The sequence below is a fragment of the Megascapheus bottae genome, chromosome 8, assembly GCF_031878675.1.
Source record: "Megascapheus bottae isolate mThoBot1 chromosome 8, mThoBot2.hap1, whole genome shotgun sequence".
NCBI classification, from domain to species: domain Eukaryota; kingdom Metazoa; phylum Chordata; class Mammalia; order Rodentia; family Geomyidae; genus Megascapheus; species Megascapheus bottae.
The window spans coordinates 22,595,114-22,617,172 of NC_143516.1; the positions used below are offsets into that span (position 1 = coordinate 22,595,114).

The 22,059-nt window shown below is 39.9% G+C and overlaps 1 protein-coding gene across 1 annotated transcript in view; it reads left to right on the top strand.

Moving 5' to 3' along the window:
* Nucleotides 1-9,368: 9,368 nt before the first annotated feature.
* Stx7 (syntaxin 7) overlaps nt 9,369-22,059 on the top strand; it is a 30,439-nt gene continuing 17,748 nt past the window's right edge. The window contains exons 1-2 of the mRNA XM_090338109.1: nt 9,369-9,468; nt 15,106-15,256. Of these exons, the coding sequence (XP_090194235.1) occupies nt 15,172-15,256 (85 nt within the window). The 5' untranslated portion in view covers nt 9,369-9,468; nt 15,106-15,171. The remainder of the gene's footprint in view (nt 9,469-15,105; nt 15,257-22,059) is intronic.

The window sequence follows — 22,059 nt, forward strand, 5'->3', positions numbered from 1 at the left end:
TATTTAGGGAGTGCATTTTTAAATTGTTTATAACGTCAGAGTTTACAAGTGTCTCCTTTTAAGAGTTATCTGTGGTCTTCAGAGCTTGAACCAATTTGGAGAAGCATCCTTGTCAAACTGCTATTAATATAATCAATTAGGATAATCAGTGTACCCACTTTTGATTGGACAGTTTTCAGTTTGCTAACTCAAAGACATCTTAATTTCAACCTGGCCAGGCTGAAATCTTTCCCCTCTCTCATTATCTACTCAAACTTTCTTGTCTACCAGGCTACTTAGGAAAGAATGGAAAAAAAGTAGGAAAGACTGAAAATTAATAGGAAGACAGGAGAACCAGACTCATGGAGGAACTGAATTAAGATAGCACTACTGAGTGACCTTAGAAATCACACACAGATTTACCATCCTAGCCCTATTCTATTATAGAGTACACAGGACAGTTTCACTGTAGCTGCTGTGTGCGGCGCCCGGCACCCCTGACCAGCAGGGAAGAACGGACACCACCCGAGGATCCTTCTCGTATCACGCTTTTAATGAAGAGCCACTTGGTTAAAGGGAGAGCTGAAGCAGAGGGGCCCTGGGCAGGGAAATGCAACTGCTTATATAGGCCCAAGGAACAAGGGGCTCTCTACCATTGGCTGCTCTGTTGCTAAGGCCGTTTTGAGACTCGGGATTGGTCACGCCCTTTTTCGTCATGCGCAGACTGAAGAGCAACTTGATACTTAGTAACCAGTAAAGGCCTCGCACTCACATACCAAATAAGTTACAAGGAGCGAGGCAGGAAACAGGTGCCATCCGGCTCCCCACAGCTGTGAAAGATATATTTCAAGATTATTACCTTATATATCATGATAACTCAGGGAACTAGTAAGAGAAGAATCTGTATGCATAGAATGTTTTTGAAGCATCTACTAAAGGTCACTACAAAATAATGTAATTGTTGTTATCAGGTTATAGATGTGTCAGTTAATAACACTGCAGTACTGTGGCCTGGAAAATATTACCCAAGGTTCTGGTTTTCTTTTATGAGATATGGAACAACTTAAATGTAATAATTCTTCTGAAATTCACATTATTCTTGATCAAAATCTTACAAATACAATATATTCCATACATTACACAGATCAATTCACATGATAATTCTTCAATAATTCTTCAATTATAAAAGTTCCCATGTTTAACTCACTGTATAACTTAGGAGAGTTATCAAATGTCAGAAGATAACTTCAGTTAAGGTCAATTTCCTTAATTTAAAAAAGTGGGGAATGGGGAATAAAACAATCATGTTTCTAGACATTGTTTTCTTGGTTTTGAGAAAAGGTCACTCATGACTTTGAAATGATTCACTTAATCATGGATTAATGATGGATTGAAGACAAGTCCCTAAAACAGTAACTAGTCATACTCCTTATGACTTCTTGGCTTTCTTTATTACCAGACAATTTCAAGGGCAATATTTCCATTCATTCCCATATGCTGCTGCCCCTTAGTGGTCAATCTAAAAAACTCTGGCCTTGTGGAAGGACTAAACAAGGAAGCATCCCTAAAAGCGAGCCTGCATACCAAACATCTTGAAGGCACTGGGGTTTATTTTTTTCTCTTCCAAGTGACCTGTCATGTAAATCACATGAAGGAAGATCTGTTCAGCTATTTATTATTTTTTCTTGTTATTAAATGAGGTGCTCATTTATGTTTTGCAGGTCTTCTGCCCAGAAACTGGCTTCCTTATGTCTGAAGTCAATCTAAATGTGTTTTGCAAATCAAGTTCCTCACAAAATTCTATAATCACACAGACCACGTTTGGAGAAACACAGTCCATGAGAACTACCACTGTATATAGAAAAGAACTTAAAACTTGGCGTTAGAACAGTCAGGAAGTACCTTCTAGTCCAAACATTTCCAGGTGCTAAGAATGCTGATGCCAGGAATAGGTTCAAAGTCTAGTTTGGGAGAGGCCAAGTAAACAATCACAATACCTTGAGATATGTGTTACAGAATAAGAGAGGCAGAGCACTTCTGGGAGGGAGGAAGCATGGGCTTTGTACACAGGTTAAAGATACTCATTTCAAATGTAAATTAGGGCAAGGTGCATTCAGGATATTCGTGTATTTTTCAGAGAGTCTGAGCAGCATGTTGTCATTTTGTTTTTGTGGGTCATGGGGCTTGAAGTAGTGCCTGTCTGCTGTTCCTAAGCTCTTCAGTTCAAGGCTACCACTGTACTCTTGAGCCAAGCCCCACTTCCCATTTTCTAGGTATTAATTGGAGATAAGAGTCTCAGGTCCTTTGGCTTTGACCCTTGATCCTCCTCAGCTCTCAGCCTCCTGAGTAGCTAGGATTACAGGTGTGAGCCACGGAGCCCGGCTTGCCATTTTTATAGAGCTATGTGCATATGGATTTATCATTGTGAGGCTGATTCTGGTGCTTTTTACTTTTATCTGATAGCCTGTTCATAGTTTATAAATATTTCAGCATCTGAAGTGGGTAAAAAGACAGACCATAAAATGTCATTCACCAGCTCCAAAGAATGACAATAATGTTTTATTATCTATTGCCCTGAGTCCCGGTATTCATAATACCCGTCTTCCCTCATATTCAACATGGTTTTTTTATTAATCTTAATGTATGAAATTACCTTATTTATTTATCCCCTGTATTTTGTTAAAAGAAAAATGGAAAATTCAGCAGTATATAAAGTAAAAATTAACAAATTAAATCCATCTTCTCCCAGAGGTTTTTGCTGTTGCACTATCTCTTCCTTTGGCTGTCTTTGCCTCTATCTGTGTCACATCAATCTGTCTCCCTTTTGATCTCTTTCCTCTATGTAGTTCAAAAGTGGAATCATAACACATATTTAATTTTCTAACTGGATTTGTCTATTTAGTATATGGCGATATGTTTGGATGTCAATGATACAAACTTAGTAATACTAGCACTTCTACCACATTTGAAGTCCAGTGTGATAGGTACTACAGAGTTGCACATAGCCCCTTAATTTTCCACTGAGCCTGTGAGGGTACATACATCCCTACTTCTTGATGAAGAAAAACAGGCACAGGTTGCTTAGGTGAATTAATCAAGAATGTAGCTGTTAGAGTTTGAACCCAGACAATCTGACTCAGAGAATATCACCATTCTGTATAGTCTGTTATATCTGTTAATTCTCACATTACATTCCCCTCTTATATGTGTGTAAATGCCCTTATTAAATTTTACTTATTAATTTTTTTTTGCCAGTCCTGGGCTTGGGCTCAGGGCCTGAGCACTGTCCTTGGACTTTCTCAAGGCTTAGCACTCTACCACTTGAGCCTCAGCACCACTTCCAGCTTTTTTCTATGTATGTGGTACTGAGGAATCGAACCCGGGTCTTTGTGCATGCGAGGCAAGAAGTCTACCACTAGGCCAAACTCCCGGCCCCAAATTTTTAAGAACATTTATGTTGCTCCAAATGTTGGACCTTTAAAACAAAACGGTAATATATCATTTCAGCATACTTGGCCCCACATTTCTTTAGAATAAATTTGTAAAGGTGGCATGGTTACGCTGCAAAGTCCACTGTGTTTACCACTTTACAGGAAGGCTACGCAATCTTACAGAGCTTCACATGTGAGATTGTCCGCTTTCACCTATCTGACTATCTTCTAGACTGGACAGTTCAGAATTCTAGTTTAGTGATCTTGGAAAACAGTGGACAAGGAAACCCCTGATGGAGAATTACCCTTACTTATGTGACTCAAGCTAAGATTCAGTATTTTTCCTATGACAAGGACAGCCCCCACAATTAGCTAAACTTCTTTTTTTCCCATTGATCCATACAAGCAAAACACTTATTAACAAAACCTCAGTTAAGACTTGCTCCATCTCCTAAGGCCCTTGGACTTCGTCGCCTCAGCTTGAGCCAGCTCATAGCCCCAGCTTTGCCCTTTTTTGAGAATGGGCTGGCCTAGGGTAATGCATTCTTAGATCGAGTGTCTTGTCTTGTTTATATCATTCATCATAATCACTTGCACCCAGTCTTGCACCCTGTTTTGTTTATCTTGCTCTATACAAAGGAGAAATCAATTTGCCTAACTTACAGGATACTTATAAATCTCATGGTCAAATGATTCTCTTCATTTCAGCTGTCTTTTCCTGCATTGCAATAACTTTTCAATTTCTTGTCCCTTTACTAAATCTCAATTGAAATTAAAAAAGAAACTGACACGTCAAAACAAAAACAACTAAACCTGGTCTTTTATTTTTATTTTACCTTTATTGCACACTTTCATTGACTATTCATATATTATCACCAGCTATTTTAGTTTCTTCCTGTACAGCTTAGAAGACTGAAAATGTGTTCATGTCCCAGGTGTCTCTTGGACTTCAGTCATTTGTTTCTCCAGATCTTAGTCAGCAAGAAAAATACCTTATTAGCATTTCTAGGCCTCTTAGCCTCCCTTATACTGAGTCTGGGTTTCCATAGAGCCTGTGTCACATGCTCTTCATGTAAGCCTTGGGACAACAACACTAAGTGACAAGCCCATCTGGTCCACAGGTGCTGTGTCTCCACTCTCCACTCACCATCAGTGCACATTTTCTCCTTTGAGAAAGCCTGGATAACACAATCCATCGAACTCTGGATGTGGAGAGGCATTTATTCTCTGGTAGTAGACTCAGTGCTTGAAGTAGTGACTGAGAAGGGGAAAAAAAGAGAGAATATTTAATTTTTAAAAATTCTTGATTTTTCACCATTTTTCCGAAGCGTATGACATTCAAGTCATTGAAAGGTGGAAACGTTATACCACTGTCCTTTTCTCCATTCCTCACACCTTTTCAAATTTTATTCCTTCTCTTTTCTTTCTCTTCTTCACTTTTCTCACATTCCTTTACGTTTTGCCCCACGACACAAATGATTTAGAGAAGCTTTACACAGGAAGTTCTAACAAGATGGGAAAGAAGAAGACACATATACACACAGTAGATTTTAAAAGAAATGGAAAAACAGCGGAGATGTAGCTCAATGGTAGAGCAGTTTGTAAAAGGTGCTGGGCTCAATTGTGGCACCATCATTTACATTCACAGATTATATCATTTTACATGCACAGAATCTTAAAGGGTATGCAAAATACTGGGTAAAACTGGTGGACTACTGTTTATCGCTTATAGGATATTCAATATTTAAACACGAATCACATTCCTAGCAAAAGAAACATGCAGGTACATTTTTTTTATTTTTATTTTTTTATTCTAATTAGTAAAAGGGTTACATGATATTTGCCAGATAGAAGGTGCATTAATTCACATACATTGATACCCTTTCTCATGTCTTGGTACCCATTTCCCTCTCCCCCCAAACCCCCCACCCATCTTGGTTTTCCCCCCTTCCCTATCAAATTTCAAATAACCAAATACAAATAAATTCAATATATCAGATAACAAAGTGAGATACTATAACAATATATGCAGGTACATTTATAAAATACATTAGACTCCACACATACATAAGTTATTGCACAGTAGCTCCTTGGACTGTTGAAACACATCTTCTGGAGCTATCAATCACTTCCTGATTCTCACATCTAACTGAACAACTTTCAGTTCTTAAATTACTTGAACTTCCAGTGACAAGTGACATCCTACATAATTCACTCTTTAGAGATTTTTATTGGGCATTCTCTAGTTCTCCTTTTCCATTTTCTCCCTCTTTCTCAGGTTTACGATCTTTCTCATTTCATTTCTTCAATCCACATAGTTCGCATCATCACACATTAAGAGTTACACTCATCTCTTCCCACAGCTCACATTTTCAAGGACCAAAAGGACACTGGATGTCTCAAACATGAATATTTAATATTCTCCACTATCTTAAAACAGCATGTTCAAACCTAAACTTATTTCCTCTTTGCCCAAACTACAATCATTTTATTAGTAATCTTAGATCTCAGAGAGGTACATTAAGTTCAACTCGTTTTCTTGAGTCATAAAATGAGAAGTTATCTCTTTCATTCTCTATACCTAGTTGATTCCTAATCATTCATAAATGTCTCTCAAGTCAGTCTTAATGTCTTCTTCTCCAGCAAATTTGTTTTGGGGCTATATTTCTGATATTGAGAAGATAAGTGATACTTGCATTACTAGGTCTCCTAAATGGGCTCTGTTCTTTCATTTTCAGTGTTCATTGCTGTTCCCCTACTTTTTCAAGTGTTTTCTCCATGGCATGGGATAAAGATCACCTCATACATTTGCTTAAAATCTTTTTGCAGTTCAAATCCTATATAAACAGGATAGTAGAGGTTTTGTGTTATAAGGATTCCAATTGCCTTTCTATTGTCATGTCTCTCAAACCCATATACTATGCTCCAGCTAAATATATCTACAAAATAACCTCTAAAAATTTGTTCTTGCCAATGACATTAGATAATTTTGCATTCTCCTCCCTTTGGAATGTCCTACCCCAATTTGTCCTCTAGGGAACCCTTATGCCCTTATACATCTTTAAGAATCCTTCCTTCCTTCCTTCCTTCCTTCCTTCCTTCCTTCCTTCCTTCCTTCCCTCCTTCCTTCCTTCCTTCCTTCCTCCCTCCCTCCCTCCCTCCCTCCCTCCCTCCCTCCCTCCCTTCCTTCCTTCCCTCCCTCCCTCCCTCCCTCCCTCCCTCCCTCCCTTCCTTCTTTCCTTCCTTCCTTCCCTCCTTCCTTCGTTTTATAGTGGACTTGAACTCAGGGTCCAAGTACTGTTCCTGTGTGTTTGGACAAGGGTAGCACTCTACCACTTTAAACCACAGCGCTCCACTTGTACTTTTCCAGTGGTTGATTGAATATAAGTCTCATGGACTTTCCGGCTTGTGTTGAATTCCAACCACAATCTTCAGATGTCAGCCTTCTTAGTAGCTAGGATTACAAATATGACTCATGAGAGTGCCGACACATTCTTTAAGACTTTTGTCCCCATTACCTCCTTGGAATCATCCCTCACCCTGGCATAGTAAGACACCATATCTCCCGGCTTCCACTGGTGTGCTGTTACCAATCTATCAGGGAACATCTTCCAGTATCTAGGGAAGGGTACCACCACCTCATGGAACACATTGTATCGGCTCACTTTGGTATCTGCAGTGTGAGGTAATGTACTTGGCAAGTTCCAATGAGATTTTGCAGACTGAATACTGTGGGAAGAAGTACTCTAGTTACTACAGGACATTCAAATTGCTGTTTTTTATAATGACTTGTGAGTCTGGTGTATTTGGGGTTTCAGTTTCTCTATAGTCTGTGAAATGAGGAAGTAGCACTGGATTTTCCATAAGGGACTCTCCAGATTCAACGGCTAATGCTACCCCTATTACAGAGGTTGAAGTACATATTGTATCTAACCACAGAAACTTTCTTAAAATATATTTTATAAGTATTCTAAAACCCTGGCTGAGGACCTGGGTTAGATTCCCCAGTGCCTAGAAACAAAAACCAAGGACACCAAAAGGCACCGCTACTACACAGTTGGTGGGGGTGTAAACTTGTTCAGCCCCTCTAGAAAACAGACTCAAGACAAAACATAGAGCTCCCCTGTGACCCAGCAATCCCACTTCTGAGCATTTGCCCAAATGACCACAAACAAGGCCATGCTGAAGCTACCAGCACAACAATGTTCATTGCATCATTTTTTATCTTAGATAAGATGTGGAACTGACCCACCTGCCCTTCAGTAGCTGAATGGATCAAGAAAATGTGGTGTATTACACAATGGATTCTATACTTCCATCAGAAAGAATGATATAGCCCCATTCATAAGGAAATAAAAAACTTGGAAAAAATCATATTAAGTGAAGTAAGCCAGAACCAAAGAAAAAGACTCCATGGTTTCCCTCATTCATAATAATTAGAATATAGTCCTAGCAATGGATCCAAATAGCTCAAAAGCTATGTATATATAACCATATAAGATGATGCCAAGTGACATAAACTCCAAGATATGGGAAAAAGTTTTTTTGTGTGATTGTTGTTTCTAATGCACTAAAGGTATTTATTTTATTTTATTTTTTCCCATATGGTTTAGCTGTCATCATGTTTGATTTTGGTACCCTGTAGAGTGTGTATGCTTTTATCTGAATTAGGGAGGGAAGGGGAACAACAAAAAGGTGAAACAAAGGACAAGGGGGTGAACCAATACAGCAGCAATACTCACAAGACAATATGTTAGAAATAAACTTTACAACTCAAGGTGGGAGGTTAGGGAGTGAGAAAGTGAGAGAAAATGACTCTGTATATCACCTTGAGAATTAAATTAAAGAAATAATAAAATTAAAAAAAAAACAAGGCTACACTGGCAATAGAGGGGTGTGCTATATAATACTAAAGAACCTACAATTTGCTCATGAAGCACCCAAACACGGCTAGACTTCTGACACATATATCTGGATAGTTCTTTTGAAAAAACTGGCTTAAAAAGCCAGGCATGGTGGCCCACGCCTGTAATCCTAGCTACTCAGGAGGCTGAGATCTGAGGATCGTGGTTCAAAGCCAGTCCAGACACTAAGGTCCTTGAGACTCTTTTCTCCAATTAACCACTAGAAAACTGGAAGTGGCACTGTGGCTCAAGGAGTAAGGTGGTAGCCTTGAGCTGAAGAGCTCAGGAGCAGTGCCCAGGTCCAGAGTTCAAGCCCCACGGCTGACAAAAAGAAAAAGAAAAAGAAAGAAAGAAAGAAAAAAAGAAAGAAAGAAAGAAAGAAAGAAAGAAAGAAAGAAAGAAAGAAAAGCAGAAAAAGCTGGCTTAATGTAGGCAATTGTCAGCCAAACTACTTTCTAAATAATGTAGGGAGATATTTTTTTCACCTAAATCAATGATCCTTTTTCATCAAGATTAGATGATGTTTGGAGTGATAAATCTACTGCCTTTGCAAATGATATGAAAGGATGCACCTAGCCTCTTGAGGATGCTTAGAATTTGTATGTACTACAATATTTTACCAAGTGGGTACCCGGCAGTGATTCTTCACTTATTCTTTCATGGTTCTTGTTAGGATTGCGAATTTGCATTTTCATTTTTAAGTGTAAATATGAATTAATGTGTACGGCAGAGTTTTAAAAAAAAAAGGTTAAACACAGGATAGGCATGAACTCATCAGCTGATGAAGACTCCAGTTCCGAGAGACTGAGATCACGGAAAAAAGAAAGATACTCGCTTTTCCTCCTCTTCTCCTTGGCGAGCAGGCGTTCACCATGGCTTGTCAGGTGTCCAAGCCCAACCCCTAGCAATTTTGCTGGTACCTTCATTCCTTAGCTTAGAACTAGAGGGGGGCGGAGGAGAGCCGCTGTCACTCAGGAGAACAGACCAATAGGAGAGAAGCGAGCCCCGCCTCCTCCCCTGGGTGGCCCAGTGGGCATGCGCAGTGGGCGTCCTCGCGCCGCCGCCCATCAGCTGAGAATTGCTGTTGTGAGTTGGGGAGCCCCTTGGGTGTCCGTGGCCGGAGGAGGAGAAGGAGAAAGCGGAGGAAGTCTGGGGTAAGAGGCGGCAGGATAGCAGGGCGTCCTTGGGCCGGAGCCTGGGAGGCTCAGTTCTCCCGGGGCTGCCGTCCCTTGGGTGTGCGCGCCGCCGCAGGCTCCGGAGGGGCGCCGGGCCGGGGCGGCCCGAGCGTCCGCTACTGCGCGAGCGTCCGCCGCGGCCCACGGACCCCGGGCCGCCGCGTTCCGTATTCCGGACGCGGAACTTTTGGTTCCGCAGCCAGGGCCCCTGCCCTGCCTGCCAGCCAGCCGGACGCATCCCACCCACCTGCCGCGGTCCGGCCGCGCCCGGCCCGGCCCCTCCCCGGCTGCCCGCCCGCCTCGGTCCCGGCGGCCGGCCGACCCGCTCCGGGTTTGAACTCCGGGGGGGGGAAAGGGCTTTCAACTTGTCCTGCTGAGGAACTGAAAACATGGCACGTCAGGAGCCCTGTACTGTTTTATTCAGAGGCTCACGGTAGCTCCTTTTCCCTCCAGTCTGGCTTTTATTTTATAACCTTGGTACGTGCCTTTAGAGTGCACAAAAACCTTTAAAATGCAAACCCACTTGCTATTCTCACCCCCCCCCCACAACAAGCATTCAAAACAAAAGTTTTCTGAAGTGTAGACATAAAAAGGGATAAATGCCCTTCTGGTCAAATGTTACATACATAGAGATAGAGAGACAGATTCTTCACATTTCTTACGATTGCTTGTGTCTTTCGTACATGAATTTTTCACCACTTCCAAGCGGTGACTGCGGTTATATATAATTTTGAGGTTGCCCAGAGTCTAGAAAAAGGAAGTGATTATGAAATGCTGTGCTGCGGGTAATGTTGGAGGTGCACTTTATCCATCCTTCATTCCTACCTTCCTTCCTTCCTTCTTTCCTTCCTCCCTCCCTTCCCCCTCTTTCTGTCTCTTTCCTTTCTTCCTTTCTCCTTCCTTCCTTCCTTCCTTCCTTCCTTCCTTCCTTCCTTCCTTCCTTCCTTCTTTTCTCTCCCTCCCTCCCTCCCTCCCTCCCTCTCCCTCTTCCTCTCCCTCTCCCTCTCCCTCTCCCTCTCCCTCTCCCTCTCCCTCTCCCTCTCCCCCTCCCTCTCCCTCTCCCCCTCCCTCCCTCCCTCCCTCCCTCCCTCCCTCCCTCCCTCCCTCTCTCTCTCTCTCTCTCTCTCTCTCTCTCTCTCTCTCTCTCTCTTTTCTTTCTTGTACTCCCCAGCAGAAACTGATAAAAATGTTAATTTGTGTCTTAGGCGAACCTTTGTGAACTTGTGAACTGCTTTGAGAATCTGGCCTCGGGCTTGTGACTAGTTAAGGATTAGGTTGTGATTCTAAAGTGTCTATAGAAGTTAATGTGATCTCTCATTAACTTCTTCAGATAGTTTACTTACACTGCTGCTAATTTTAAAACAATCTTAACTTATCAAACTTCTGGTGGTTGGAAAATAAATCATCTAAAAACACTGCAGTCTGAGTAAAGTTTGCAATGGTTCAATGTATTTTGAAAGCTTAATGCATGAAGGGATGGGAGAAAGGCTGTGGTGCTTTGTAGTTAAGTAGTGGAGAATAATGGAGGAACTGAGCTATGGACGGCAGTTGATGTAGTTTGTCTAGAGAACACTCATTGCAGACTGAGCACCCTCAAATTAGCTGAGCTTCTCCTATGTACTTAGCATGGTTATTTCTTGTTTGTATTCTGGAAGGAAAGATAGGTAATAAGCAATATAGAAACTGGATCATTTTAAATACTGACAAGGGTTAAGGACTAGTTGTGAAGGTAGGTTTTCAGTGCTAGAGGGGGTGACTTCTTCATTCTGATCAGGTGTCTCTAGCAAGTGGGAGAAGGAGCCAGTCACATGAACATCATGTGAAGAGCTTTTTAGAGATAAGAAATGATTCCCAGAAAGGCCCAAGGTGTCAATGCCTGGATCATTTCAATCACAAGAAGTCATGGAATTCACTGTTTTAGAATGATAATCTTTACCTTCAGACTGTGTGGGCTGGTGCCACATAGGTAATTATTCATTGTACAAACATTTGTTTATCACCAGTCTCGTAGCCAAGTACTAAGATGAGGGCAGGTCCACGACAGAGACAATCACATCTCCCCTCCCCTGCTTTTAGAGCACATGGTAAAGAAATTCGATATTGTATGCTAATGTTTATGATTATGAAAGTGGAATTGATCATGTCCTTTGCCCAGACTGCATATATGAAGTTGATGCTTACTGAAAATCTTAAGGATGCTATACTAGTGACTGGGAGTAGTGCTTGCAAGTCCATATTCTGAAGCAGCCCTGAGAATACTCTTATCATGAGTATTTCACTTTGATCTTCCTTTCCCTGTTTCTCTTTAGAATGCTCATATATCTTAAAAGAAATAATTACTGAGATGGTGTGTTGAACATTGCCTAATAGAGTGTTCTGTTGTGATGGAAACAGTGTAAGTGAACTGGCGGCATTGTTGGCTACCAGCCACATACGATTTCTGAATACTTGAAAGGTGACGAGTGTGGCTTTGATTTAACTTAATTTTCATTTTAATAGCTCATGGAGGTAGTAACAGACTGTGAAGTATAGATAATAAGTTAGGTAATTATCCTGACCAGTGGCACCAGGAATTCCAAGTGAGCTTTCAAGAAGAAGACTTCTGTGCGCAGCATCCAGGCTAGGGACCAGGGAAGGGTATAGAAAGCAAACAGCCGAAAAACTTCACAACTTCACATTAGTTTAGCTTTCCTGCATTACCTTAAGTTGTATAGTTAGCTGCTTATATATTCATTAATCTATATATTTTTATGGTAAAGTTGGCCATTTGGCTCATGTCTTTCTCATCTTGCATGAGAAGAGCCAACCATAGTTCACTTTTAGATATTATTTATTAGTAGATCAATTCAGAAAAGAAGGTTACCTTGATTAACTCATTTAGGGACTATAGATAGCAAAACTTGATATAGGGTTGAGAAGGGAAGAGCACTCGGCTTTTTTAGTTGTGTTGATTCATCTGTACTTCTGTTATGCAGAAAGCAGTATGGGCTAATGTTTAGGAACATAACAGACTTAAGTTGAGTTTCAAATTTTGCCTCTTTGGCTTATGTTGAGCAACTTCCTTCTTGTAATTATGCCTTTGTTTCCTCATATGAGAAATCACAATGGTAATTATACTGACCTCCTAGACTTGTTGTAGAACCAAGAAAATAAACGTTAGAAGCAGAAAACGTAGAAATACATCCTTTCACAAATTGCTTTTCCCTCTTCACTCATAACTCAGCTGAGGTTTAAGTGAACAGGACTGTGATGCTGTTCTCTGGTTGGGGGGGATATGGAGGAAAGGCGGGAGCAGGTTGCAGGTGACTGTGTGATTATACAGCTCTGATGTATGCCTTGAAGACACAAGTGCACCTCAGAACTTTCCTCTGTGTAGGGTCGGGAAGCGCTTGGTTCCTGGATATTCATTATCTCATTTGGATCCTGGCAGGAGGCTCAGATGCTAAGTCTCTTGCCCAAGGTAGAGATTTATAGTTGCCCGTTGCACTGGCAGCTGAACAGGCAGATGGTAAATTATAGTTGGTCACAACCACTTGTAGACATTAAAAAGAAATGAAAAGGACTTTGAGATGTGGATGTGAGATTCTTTTGTTTCCATGGTTGAAATCTATGTAGATGGTGGAGCCCCAAAGGAGTTCATTAATAACAAACAACATTTTCACATTCACAGTGTGTTTGTGTTGGCTCAAAAGCAATTTTCCTAGAGATATAATTACTAAAAAGAAAGAAGTAAGATATCATTGAGTGAAACAACTATTGTTTCTATCCACTTGGTGGAATACTATTTGGTAGTGAAAAGGAATGTGGCACTGATACTACAACACAGTTGATCCTCGAAAATATGAAAAGATATAAGCCAGTCATAAAGAACATATCTAAGGAACACATGGATATAATCCCATTTGCATGAGATATACAAAATAGGCAAACCTGAAAGTAGACTGACAGTTTCCTTGGTTGAGAGGTTGGGAAGAAATCCAGGATGGGTTTTGGTTTTGTTTTTACAATAATGAAAATGTTCTCAAAGTGTAATGGTGATGGCTGTACCACTTGGCTACTATATTAAAAATTAATTGGATTGTGCACTTTTAAATGGAGGAATTGTATGGCATTAATAAAGTTTATTTTAAATAGCTTACTAACAAAGCTTAATGAAGGAGCTTTATTGTTACATTTATTTTGATCAGATTATATTACCAACTTTTAAATCATTTGGGGGGGTTATAATGTTATTTTCTTACATACTTTAACATACATAGTTTAATACCCTCCAATAACCACCCTGTCTATCTCCTCATTGCCTTCCTTACCTGCTGATTATCTCCCCCTCAGTCCCACTTTTAAACTCATGTCATAGTATTTTCTTTTTGGGTCTAGATTCTACATATTAGGTAAAGCATACACTATTTATCCTTGTGAATGCTGTTTTTGTTTTATAAAAATGCAAAATTGAGATCCAATTGGCGGTTTGTAGGATGCTCAAAATGCTGGCATGATTGATTCCTCAGTTCTAGATTTGTTCTGTTTGAGCCACAGATCTTCAAGTGTCTGTGGGCCCAAGTCCAAGGCTTCCTGGAAGAAAATTTAATTAAACTAGTTCAGATGCATGTATATATATATATGTATGAATGCATACATGTACATATATGTATATATTATATGTGTATATGTATGTGTGCATATATGTACATATATATGTGTATGTGTGTGCATATATATATATATATTCTACTTCTTCTTCTTACAGTCCTTAGGACAAACACAGCTAACTCCATATCCTGAGGTTCTTCTCTACCTGTATCAAAAATAATTTTTAATTACTTCTGGACAGAATTTTGTTTTGAAATTTTCATTGTTCCCTCAATCGTGCAGTAGAGAAGTTTTTTGTTTTTGTGTTTTTTTTTTTGTTAGACTGGGGTTTGAACTCAGGGCCTGAACACTGAACACTGTCCTTTAGTAGTCTTAACTTTCAGTCCCACAAAGACTTTCTAGACATGGTCCTTTCTGTAGTCCATCACTTTTGCCTAGCCTATGACCTTTCGTTCACTTAGAGTGGATTGCACTGGTTCACATAATTTTTTCCTTTCTTCTAAATGACAAACTGGATTTGAACATCTAATGTTTTCTATTTGTTTTTGAGAACAGGGTCTTGCTATGCCAATCTAGCTTCAGATCCTGTGTCTTTGTGTGTTGTTTATTTTGTGTTATATACCCCAGGGGCTTCATATAATGGTGGGATACGTAACAGGCTTTCAGTAGAGTTGGCTTACACATTGACCCTGACAACGTTTCCATATTTCCATGTAACTTATTGGGACATGGATATGGAGATAGTTTCCTATTTCTTTTTGTTATGCACACCAGCACTCTATGACAACCTTTCCACGTCCTGAGTGATGTGGTGTGCACTTCCTCTTGCAGCAGCTCCCAAACTGTGCCTTCTACCCTGAGATGTTTAACTCTTTCCTTAAACAATCCATTTTTTGATGGACACGTAAGTTTTGTTATTAAATGTGTTACATCGCTAGATACCAGCCCTGAATTCAGATTGATAATTTGGAAAAATGTGAGCCATGAACTTTAAAGATACACTTGTATGACTTTTATGTTTTTTAGGTGACTGCTTAGGAATCCACACAGCACACCAACATCTGATGAAATTAGTCAGTCAGCAAATCAGCCATGTCTTACACTCCAGGGATTGGCGGGGACCCTGCCCAGCTGGCCCAGCGCATCTCTTCCAACATCCAGAAGATCACACAGTGTTGTGAGTAGAGAGGGTCATGTTGACTTCACTCTTCCAGTTCTGATGGAATCTCAGGAACATAAAACCAGTGATTGAGAGAGAGAGGAACAGTCCTCTGAGAACCAGTTTTTTTTTAAGAGCTAGAACCATTTTAGAATGAGTGTAAGAGATGATTATAATGAAAGAGATGGCACTATTTTCCTGTTGAGTACTAGGACAGGCATAGAATACATTATTTCATTAATGAAGTAAGGATTTAAAAGGATAATCCATATTTGCTTTAAACCTCTCTGACTCTCAGTGAGACTGAGGAATATATGTTTATAAAATCTGACTTGGTATTGATTAGCTTAATTTTCTGACAAATTCGGTGTATATAATTAAGGAAGAGACAAAAAATAAGCAGGCATCTTCACTCTTTTTTTCATTGTCGATGTAACAACATACCCAAGGAAGGGAAGATTATAAACGAAATTATTGAGCTCACAATTTGGATGGTGAAGAACATGTACTAACTTTTTTCAGGTTGTGGTGAAGGCCTCAAGGTAAAGAGATCATATGCAAGAGAGGAAGCAAGAAAGTGAGCTGAAGAAGCACCTGTGGGAGTGAGCAAAGCATTACTATCTCCCAGTCACCTCCCCAAACACCTACCAACACCGACACTTTGGGGATCAGGAGTTTTGAGGGGAAAAAACGTATTCAGACGATAATAGGAGGGGACAGTAGTATCTAATGAGGCATACTATATGTAGAAGTTAATGGCCTAAATTCCCCACAGATTATTCTTTGCTACATTTGTCAGAGACAGCAACCCAACAGACTGATCCAGTATGACAGCTTATTAAAAATTATTTACTCAGACCATATATTCAAGTTAAAGGAAATTATTGTAGTAGATTAGTGCCTACAGATTTTTTTTGTAAATTTTTAATTTCTTTTTTTTTTGGTCAGTTGTGGGGCTGGAATTCACGGGCTAAGTGCTGTCTCTGAATCTGTCTGTGGTCAAGGCTACTGCTCTACCATTTGAGCCAGAGTGTCACTTCCAGTTTTTGAGTGGTTAATTGAAGATAAGAGTCTCACAGTAGCTTGTCTGCCTGGGGTGGCTTCAAACCCTGATTTTCAGAGCTCGGCCTTCTGAGTAGCTAGGATCATAGGCCTGAGCCGCAGGTGCCTGGTATTTGCCATTTCTTTATCACATACCACAGGTTATTCTAGTCATCTTACTTGTCAGTGTTGATCCATTAGGACATTGCCAGCAGTTTTTGAGAATATGTAAATACAGTTTATTCCTCAATTTTACAAACATATTAACATCATGCTAAAATACAGAATGTCTTCACATACATAGTGCTTTGTAATTACTAACCTCCTAATGGTTATGAGTCTACCCAAATGGCTTAAATGAGATGCCAATATGTTTTGGAAGCAAATGATACAACATTAGATTGTAGATCCTTTTAGAATGGTACTAATTTACCCAGTCTCTTGAAATAACCTTTATTCAGAATTGAAGTTAACTTCTATTTTTTTTTGTAACGTCTTCTACAGCAGGCAGTTTAAGAATGTTTCATCAAGACTTCCAGTCGGTTACACATTGGTGGCTCACGCCCGTAATCCTAGCTATTCAGGAGGCTGAGATCTGAGGATATGGTTCACAACCAGACTGGGCAGAAAAGTCTGAGACTCTTATTTCTAATTATCCAGCAAAAAGCTGGAAGTGGCAGTGTGGAGAGGAAGAGGAAATGGGAGAGAGAATGAGAAAGGGAGGGAGGGAAGGAAGGACTGAGGGACTGATTGAGTTTGTCGCAGGACAAACACGCTCTCCCTGCCTTGCTTTTCTAGCTGTAGTTACGTTCTGAGGTTGACCTCAGAGGAGCCTCTCCTTTTTGTGATTCTCCTGCTTCTAGTTAGACATAATGCAGGTGTGTGTCATGTGACTCTACCCACTTGTGTGAAAATAAGAGCACTTATAATAATCTTAATTTACACATGTGAAAAATAAGTATCTCTTTTAAGATAGCCTTCCTCCTGAGACTAGGAATGAGATATGCCTCCTGTGCTTGCAGTGCTAAATGCTGTCAGGAGTTTTAGGAAGAGGATGAAGAAGAATCTTGGCAAGGCACTTATTGTAGGTGCCATGAGGTAGACATTGTATATAGACCTGAAGTGGAAAGAGATGCTGGTGAACTTCAGTGAGGTATTACTCTCAAAACAAAAACTCAGTTGATCTGACAGATCAGAAATGGTAATTGGGCCAGAATTGAATGTTCTTAGCATGGTTGATAGAATTACATTGTAATCTAGGGAAATTTTTGATTATGTAGAAGTACCCCCTAACCACTCTATGTTTATAGCTATTAAGAAGATAGGGAAGGGACCATGAAGTCAAGAGAAAGCTGCCATGTGGAAGACAGAAGCCACGAGTTCTTTGTGAACACTGGGATCTGTACCTGTGTTCCATGCTCAGTTTGAGAAAGAGGAAGGGATTTTGGAGAACCTAGGTCATTAGGGGCTGGCATTGCCTCCCCCAGGAGGAATAAGAGCGTGGTTACTGCGAGTGACCAGAAACCATTCAGGTACTTTTCAGGTCTGTTATTCAGAGTTTTGAACCTTGGAATAATGGTTCAGACTGACCGTTGCTTTTGGTAATTCCATCTTGATTTATTACACAAATAAATGATTCCTTGGACACTTCTTATGTGCTAGATATATTTATACACAGTAGACATCCAGTAATAAACAAAATCTAAAACCCTGACATCATGTAATTTAGAACAGCGTCAGGGGTGACCAGCGATGTTAAGATGAATACGCAATGCAGCATCCTTTTTGAAGACAGTTCAGTAGAGTGAAAGTGATAAGAGATCAAGTAATGGGGCTGCTATTCGAGCTTAGAGGACCCTCATGGACTTGAGACATGCTGGTGCTGAGAAGATACAGGGAAGAGCGTTTCAGATCCAGGGTATTGCTAGCAGTAGAAACCTTCAAGCAGCCCAGAAGGTAGGAAAAAGAACAAGGCAGTGTGTTCAAAGTCCAGCACCTGAAGTGAGAGCGGACAGAGGAAATGTGAGAGGAGGTTGACTGAGTCACCTTGGGCTGTGTGGGCTGTTTAGATTGACCTGTTTAGGAGTTCAGATTTCATTCTAAAAGGCAGTGGAGAACACTGGAAGCTTTTAAGCAGGGAGGGAGACACACTAGTCTATTTTGCAGAGATTGTATTGGTTAACTACTTAAAAAAATAGACTCGATGAATGGGGCATATACTGGTGGCTGCAGAAATCCATTGAGAAGATATTGGCTTGTCACCTTTAATAGCAATCAGGATGGAGAGAAGTGAAGGATGTATTTTAGAGCTGGTAGGACTACTGATGAAAGAATCGTAACTGTGAGTTTTTTGCACTGAGTAGCTAAGTTGATGGGCAGAAAAGTCCTTGAGATTCTTGTCTCTGTAGATAGAAGCTAGGCATGGTAGTACATATCTATAATCTGAGAAATGATGGGAAGCTTGAAGTGAAAAGCAGGATTGAAAGTGCAGCTCAGTGGTATTATGCCAGCCTAGCAAGTGGAAGGGCCTGAATTCAAATCTGATACCTCTAAAATAAAGAAGGAAAAAAGCAAGGAGAGAGGGAGGGGGAAAGGGAGAGAAAGAAAAGAAAGAAAGGAAATGGGAGAAATGAAAGTAAGAGAAGGGAGCAAAGAAAGGAGGAAAGAAGGAAGGAAGGAAAATAGGTAGCTATCTAAGAAGGTATAAGCGAGATAAAAACAAAAGCAAGATATATTGGATTAGTAAGTGTTTCAGGAATGTTGAGACATCTTCTGTATCTAATGCTGCTGAAGGGCTAGGATAAAAGCAGAGAATTGAATTCCACAAAATTCTTAACATTGAACCGAATAGTTTCCTGTCCATATTGCAAGTACAGAGGAAGCAGGAATTATTTTGTCCATTTGAAAAGTCTTCACAGAATTCTTCTCATGCTGTGGACGTCATGGCTACATCTTTTCCGCTAAGGAGAATGGAAACCATGTGTCCTGCCAGATAGGGATTGCTCCATTTGAGGAACAACGGGTAACAGCAGCATTTAGTAGGTAACTAACACTAACTTCCATGACAGTCTTGGAAGGAGAATGGGTCAGAACAGCAGTCGACTGCATTTTTCTACCAAGAAAAGCCAGATTCTAAGGAGAGTAGAATTGCAGAAGAAATGGCAAGGAACTGGGAGGGGGTGAGTGGTGTGCCCCTGGGTCCCTGTAGGAGGTGTCATGTGGGGGTGGGTAGAAACATGGTGGAAAAAGACGACAGAGCTCTTTTGTGAGTGACTGTTTTTAAGGAAACTGTGAGGCAAAGGCTGGGAGATCCAAGCTCATGGAAGGAAGAGTGGACTACGTACAGTTAGGGCAGTGGAGGATGGGGGCAGACCAGGGTTAAGCTGAGGAGAGTTTGGCAGGCCGAGTACTGTCTTAAGACTTGGTTATGCATTTAATGGAACCTGTTACTCTTGTTATCTTTTTTTCTGATTCGGGGGCTCAATATCTACATAAAAAGGAGTTTGGACTTAGACAGGGTGCTCTGTTCAAATCTAGTTTACTCTCCTGATAAAGATTGTGCAGAAGTCATGCGGAAGTGAAAGGCAGAAGCGTAAAGTTTCAGTTCGCTTTTCACCTTTGTCTGGTTATGCTATTAATACAGGGTGGATGTGATTGAATAAAGGTATGGTGCACCACACTTAGGGGCTAGCGTTTCCAGTTTTGAATTTGTGTCAGTGCAAATTATCTCATTCTGCAAAAGACTCTGAAGGTTAAGGACTGAGTGTAGTTACTAGAAAAAATTATTTTTGTGCTGGGCATCACCAGATGAAAATTTATTGGTCATATAAATTAGTCCATATCAAAGAAGAGAATATGAAGTAATGCACCTTCTATCTGGTGAATATAATGTAACCCTTCTATTAATTACAATAAAAATATATGAAAAACAACAAAAAAACAGAGAATATCCACCAAGAAAGAGTTTGATTCTTAAGAGCAACCCAAGAATAACAAATAGATTAGAATTTTATTTTATTTTGTTAGTGTTATATCCTGACAGTCTCATTTTATAAACAGGGTAGATGAAGGAAAATATTTTAAAACTTAAATGTAATCTTTGTTGTAGTAAAATCATATTAAAGATAATTTATAGTATCAGGAATTTGCCTCAATAAAGCCTTTAAAACACATTCAGTGATATAATTTATAGGAAACAGAATATTTAGTTATATTGTCTACATCAATAATATGTATAAATATTATATATTCTATTCTACAATGTGACTTTTAAAGAAAAAATAAATTGGTGTAAAAATTGAGAACTTTCTTTCTGATTTCTGTGTGCATTTACATAATTAAACAAATATTTTTAACCTCTGTAGTATTGACATATTCAGTAAGACATTTGTGCTCTTAGTGCTCCATCCTGTAACTGCAGCACGCAGATTATTCTTGCTCCCTGGCCTCACTCCACAACTCGTCATTATAATCTGGGCTTCCAGGCAACTGTTCTCAGACTAGAGTTGGCATGCCAGTAAATTGGTTATCCCAGGTGTAGAAGATAATTGTGAAACTAAGAAATGCCTTATTTAATTAGTTTGAAACTTTGATGTTTAGAAGTAACATTTTTATTAGCGATAACCAACATCTACCTTCTGTGTCAGCCCTCAGTTTATTATTTGAGGTAAAATCTTACCTATGATGCACAGTATAAGGATAAAGAGTTTTTGTGATATGTAGTGTCAGAGCCTATCACTGGGATAAACCAGACCCGGATACTTTTGCATGGATCTTCCATCCTTGTTCAAATAGGAACCATTGTGTAAGGAGAAAAGTTGTGCTTGTGAAAAAAGAAATACATTGAAATTTAAAACATAATGAAATGAAGTGCTTTACAATTCTTTAAAAATAGAAATACCTATAATCAAGTAGCACACGTTATTAGAATATAGTTCAGTGAATTTTCCATCACACCACCACACACATGAAGAAATAGAGCATTATGATCTGATGACCTCACTATCATACCCTCCATGTCCTTTTTTCTTCCCTATCTGAGTAGGCATAGAACACTTGTACCTTGACACATGACCACACTAAAGAGAAGCTGATGTCTTGGCTTTTCTTTTCTTTTTTTATGTTACTACAAACTTTTCTTTTAAAAGCAGCCTCAGTTGTTAACTAATTTTCCTCGGGATTGAGAAATGTTTCCTCCACACTGGATTGGTCCTAGGAAATAAGGCAATTTATAAGAAAAATAAGTATAGTACATCATCCCTCCCACCTAAGACACTGTCTGCAAGATCTACTTCTAATGTCACAATCTGAAAATGTCTGATTATTTTTCTCCCTGGAGGAGAAAACCGCAGTAGCTAGCTTTGCTTTGCTTTACTGTAATTTTCTCATTCTCAAGTTGTTGATACGATCTACATGATAGATATGAAACTCACTTCTTATCCAGTGGAGTTTTGCTGGTGAGTGACAAGTTTTCCTTCAGTGACTTGTGCGTGACTGAACAGAGGGCTGTTTGTGAAGGAATGTGGGTGAATGCTTATTTGTTTTATGAATTAAATATTTAACATATTTATCCCATGACTCCAGCCAGAGTGCTTCAGGCAGCTTTTCCCCATGGTTCAGTCCCAAGCACCAACTTCCTTAACCTTGGTTTTTACCTGTATATTTTGGTAGTGGATGACTTCCCTCCATTTAAGCGCCAGTCCTATTGTATGCCAGCTTGTCCATTTCTCTTCATCTAGCTTGTTTCCTTAGGTAGCTGCAGCCTGTGAATTATTTGCCCT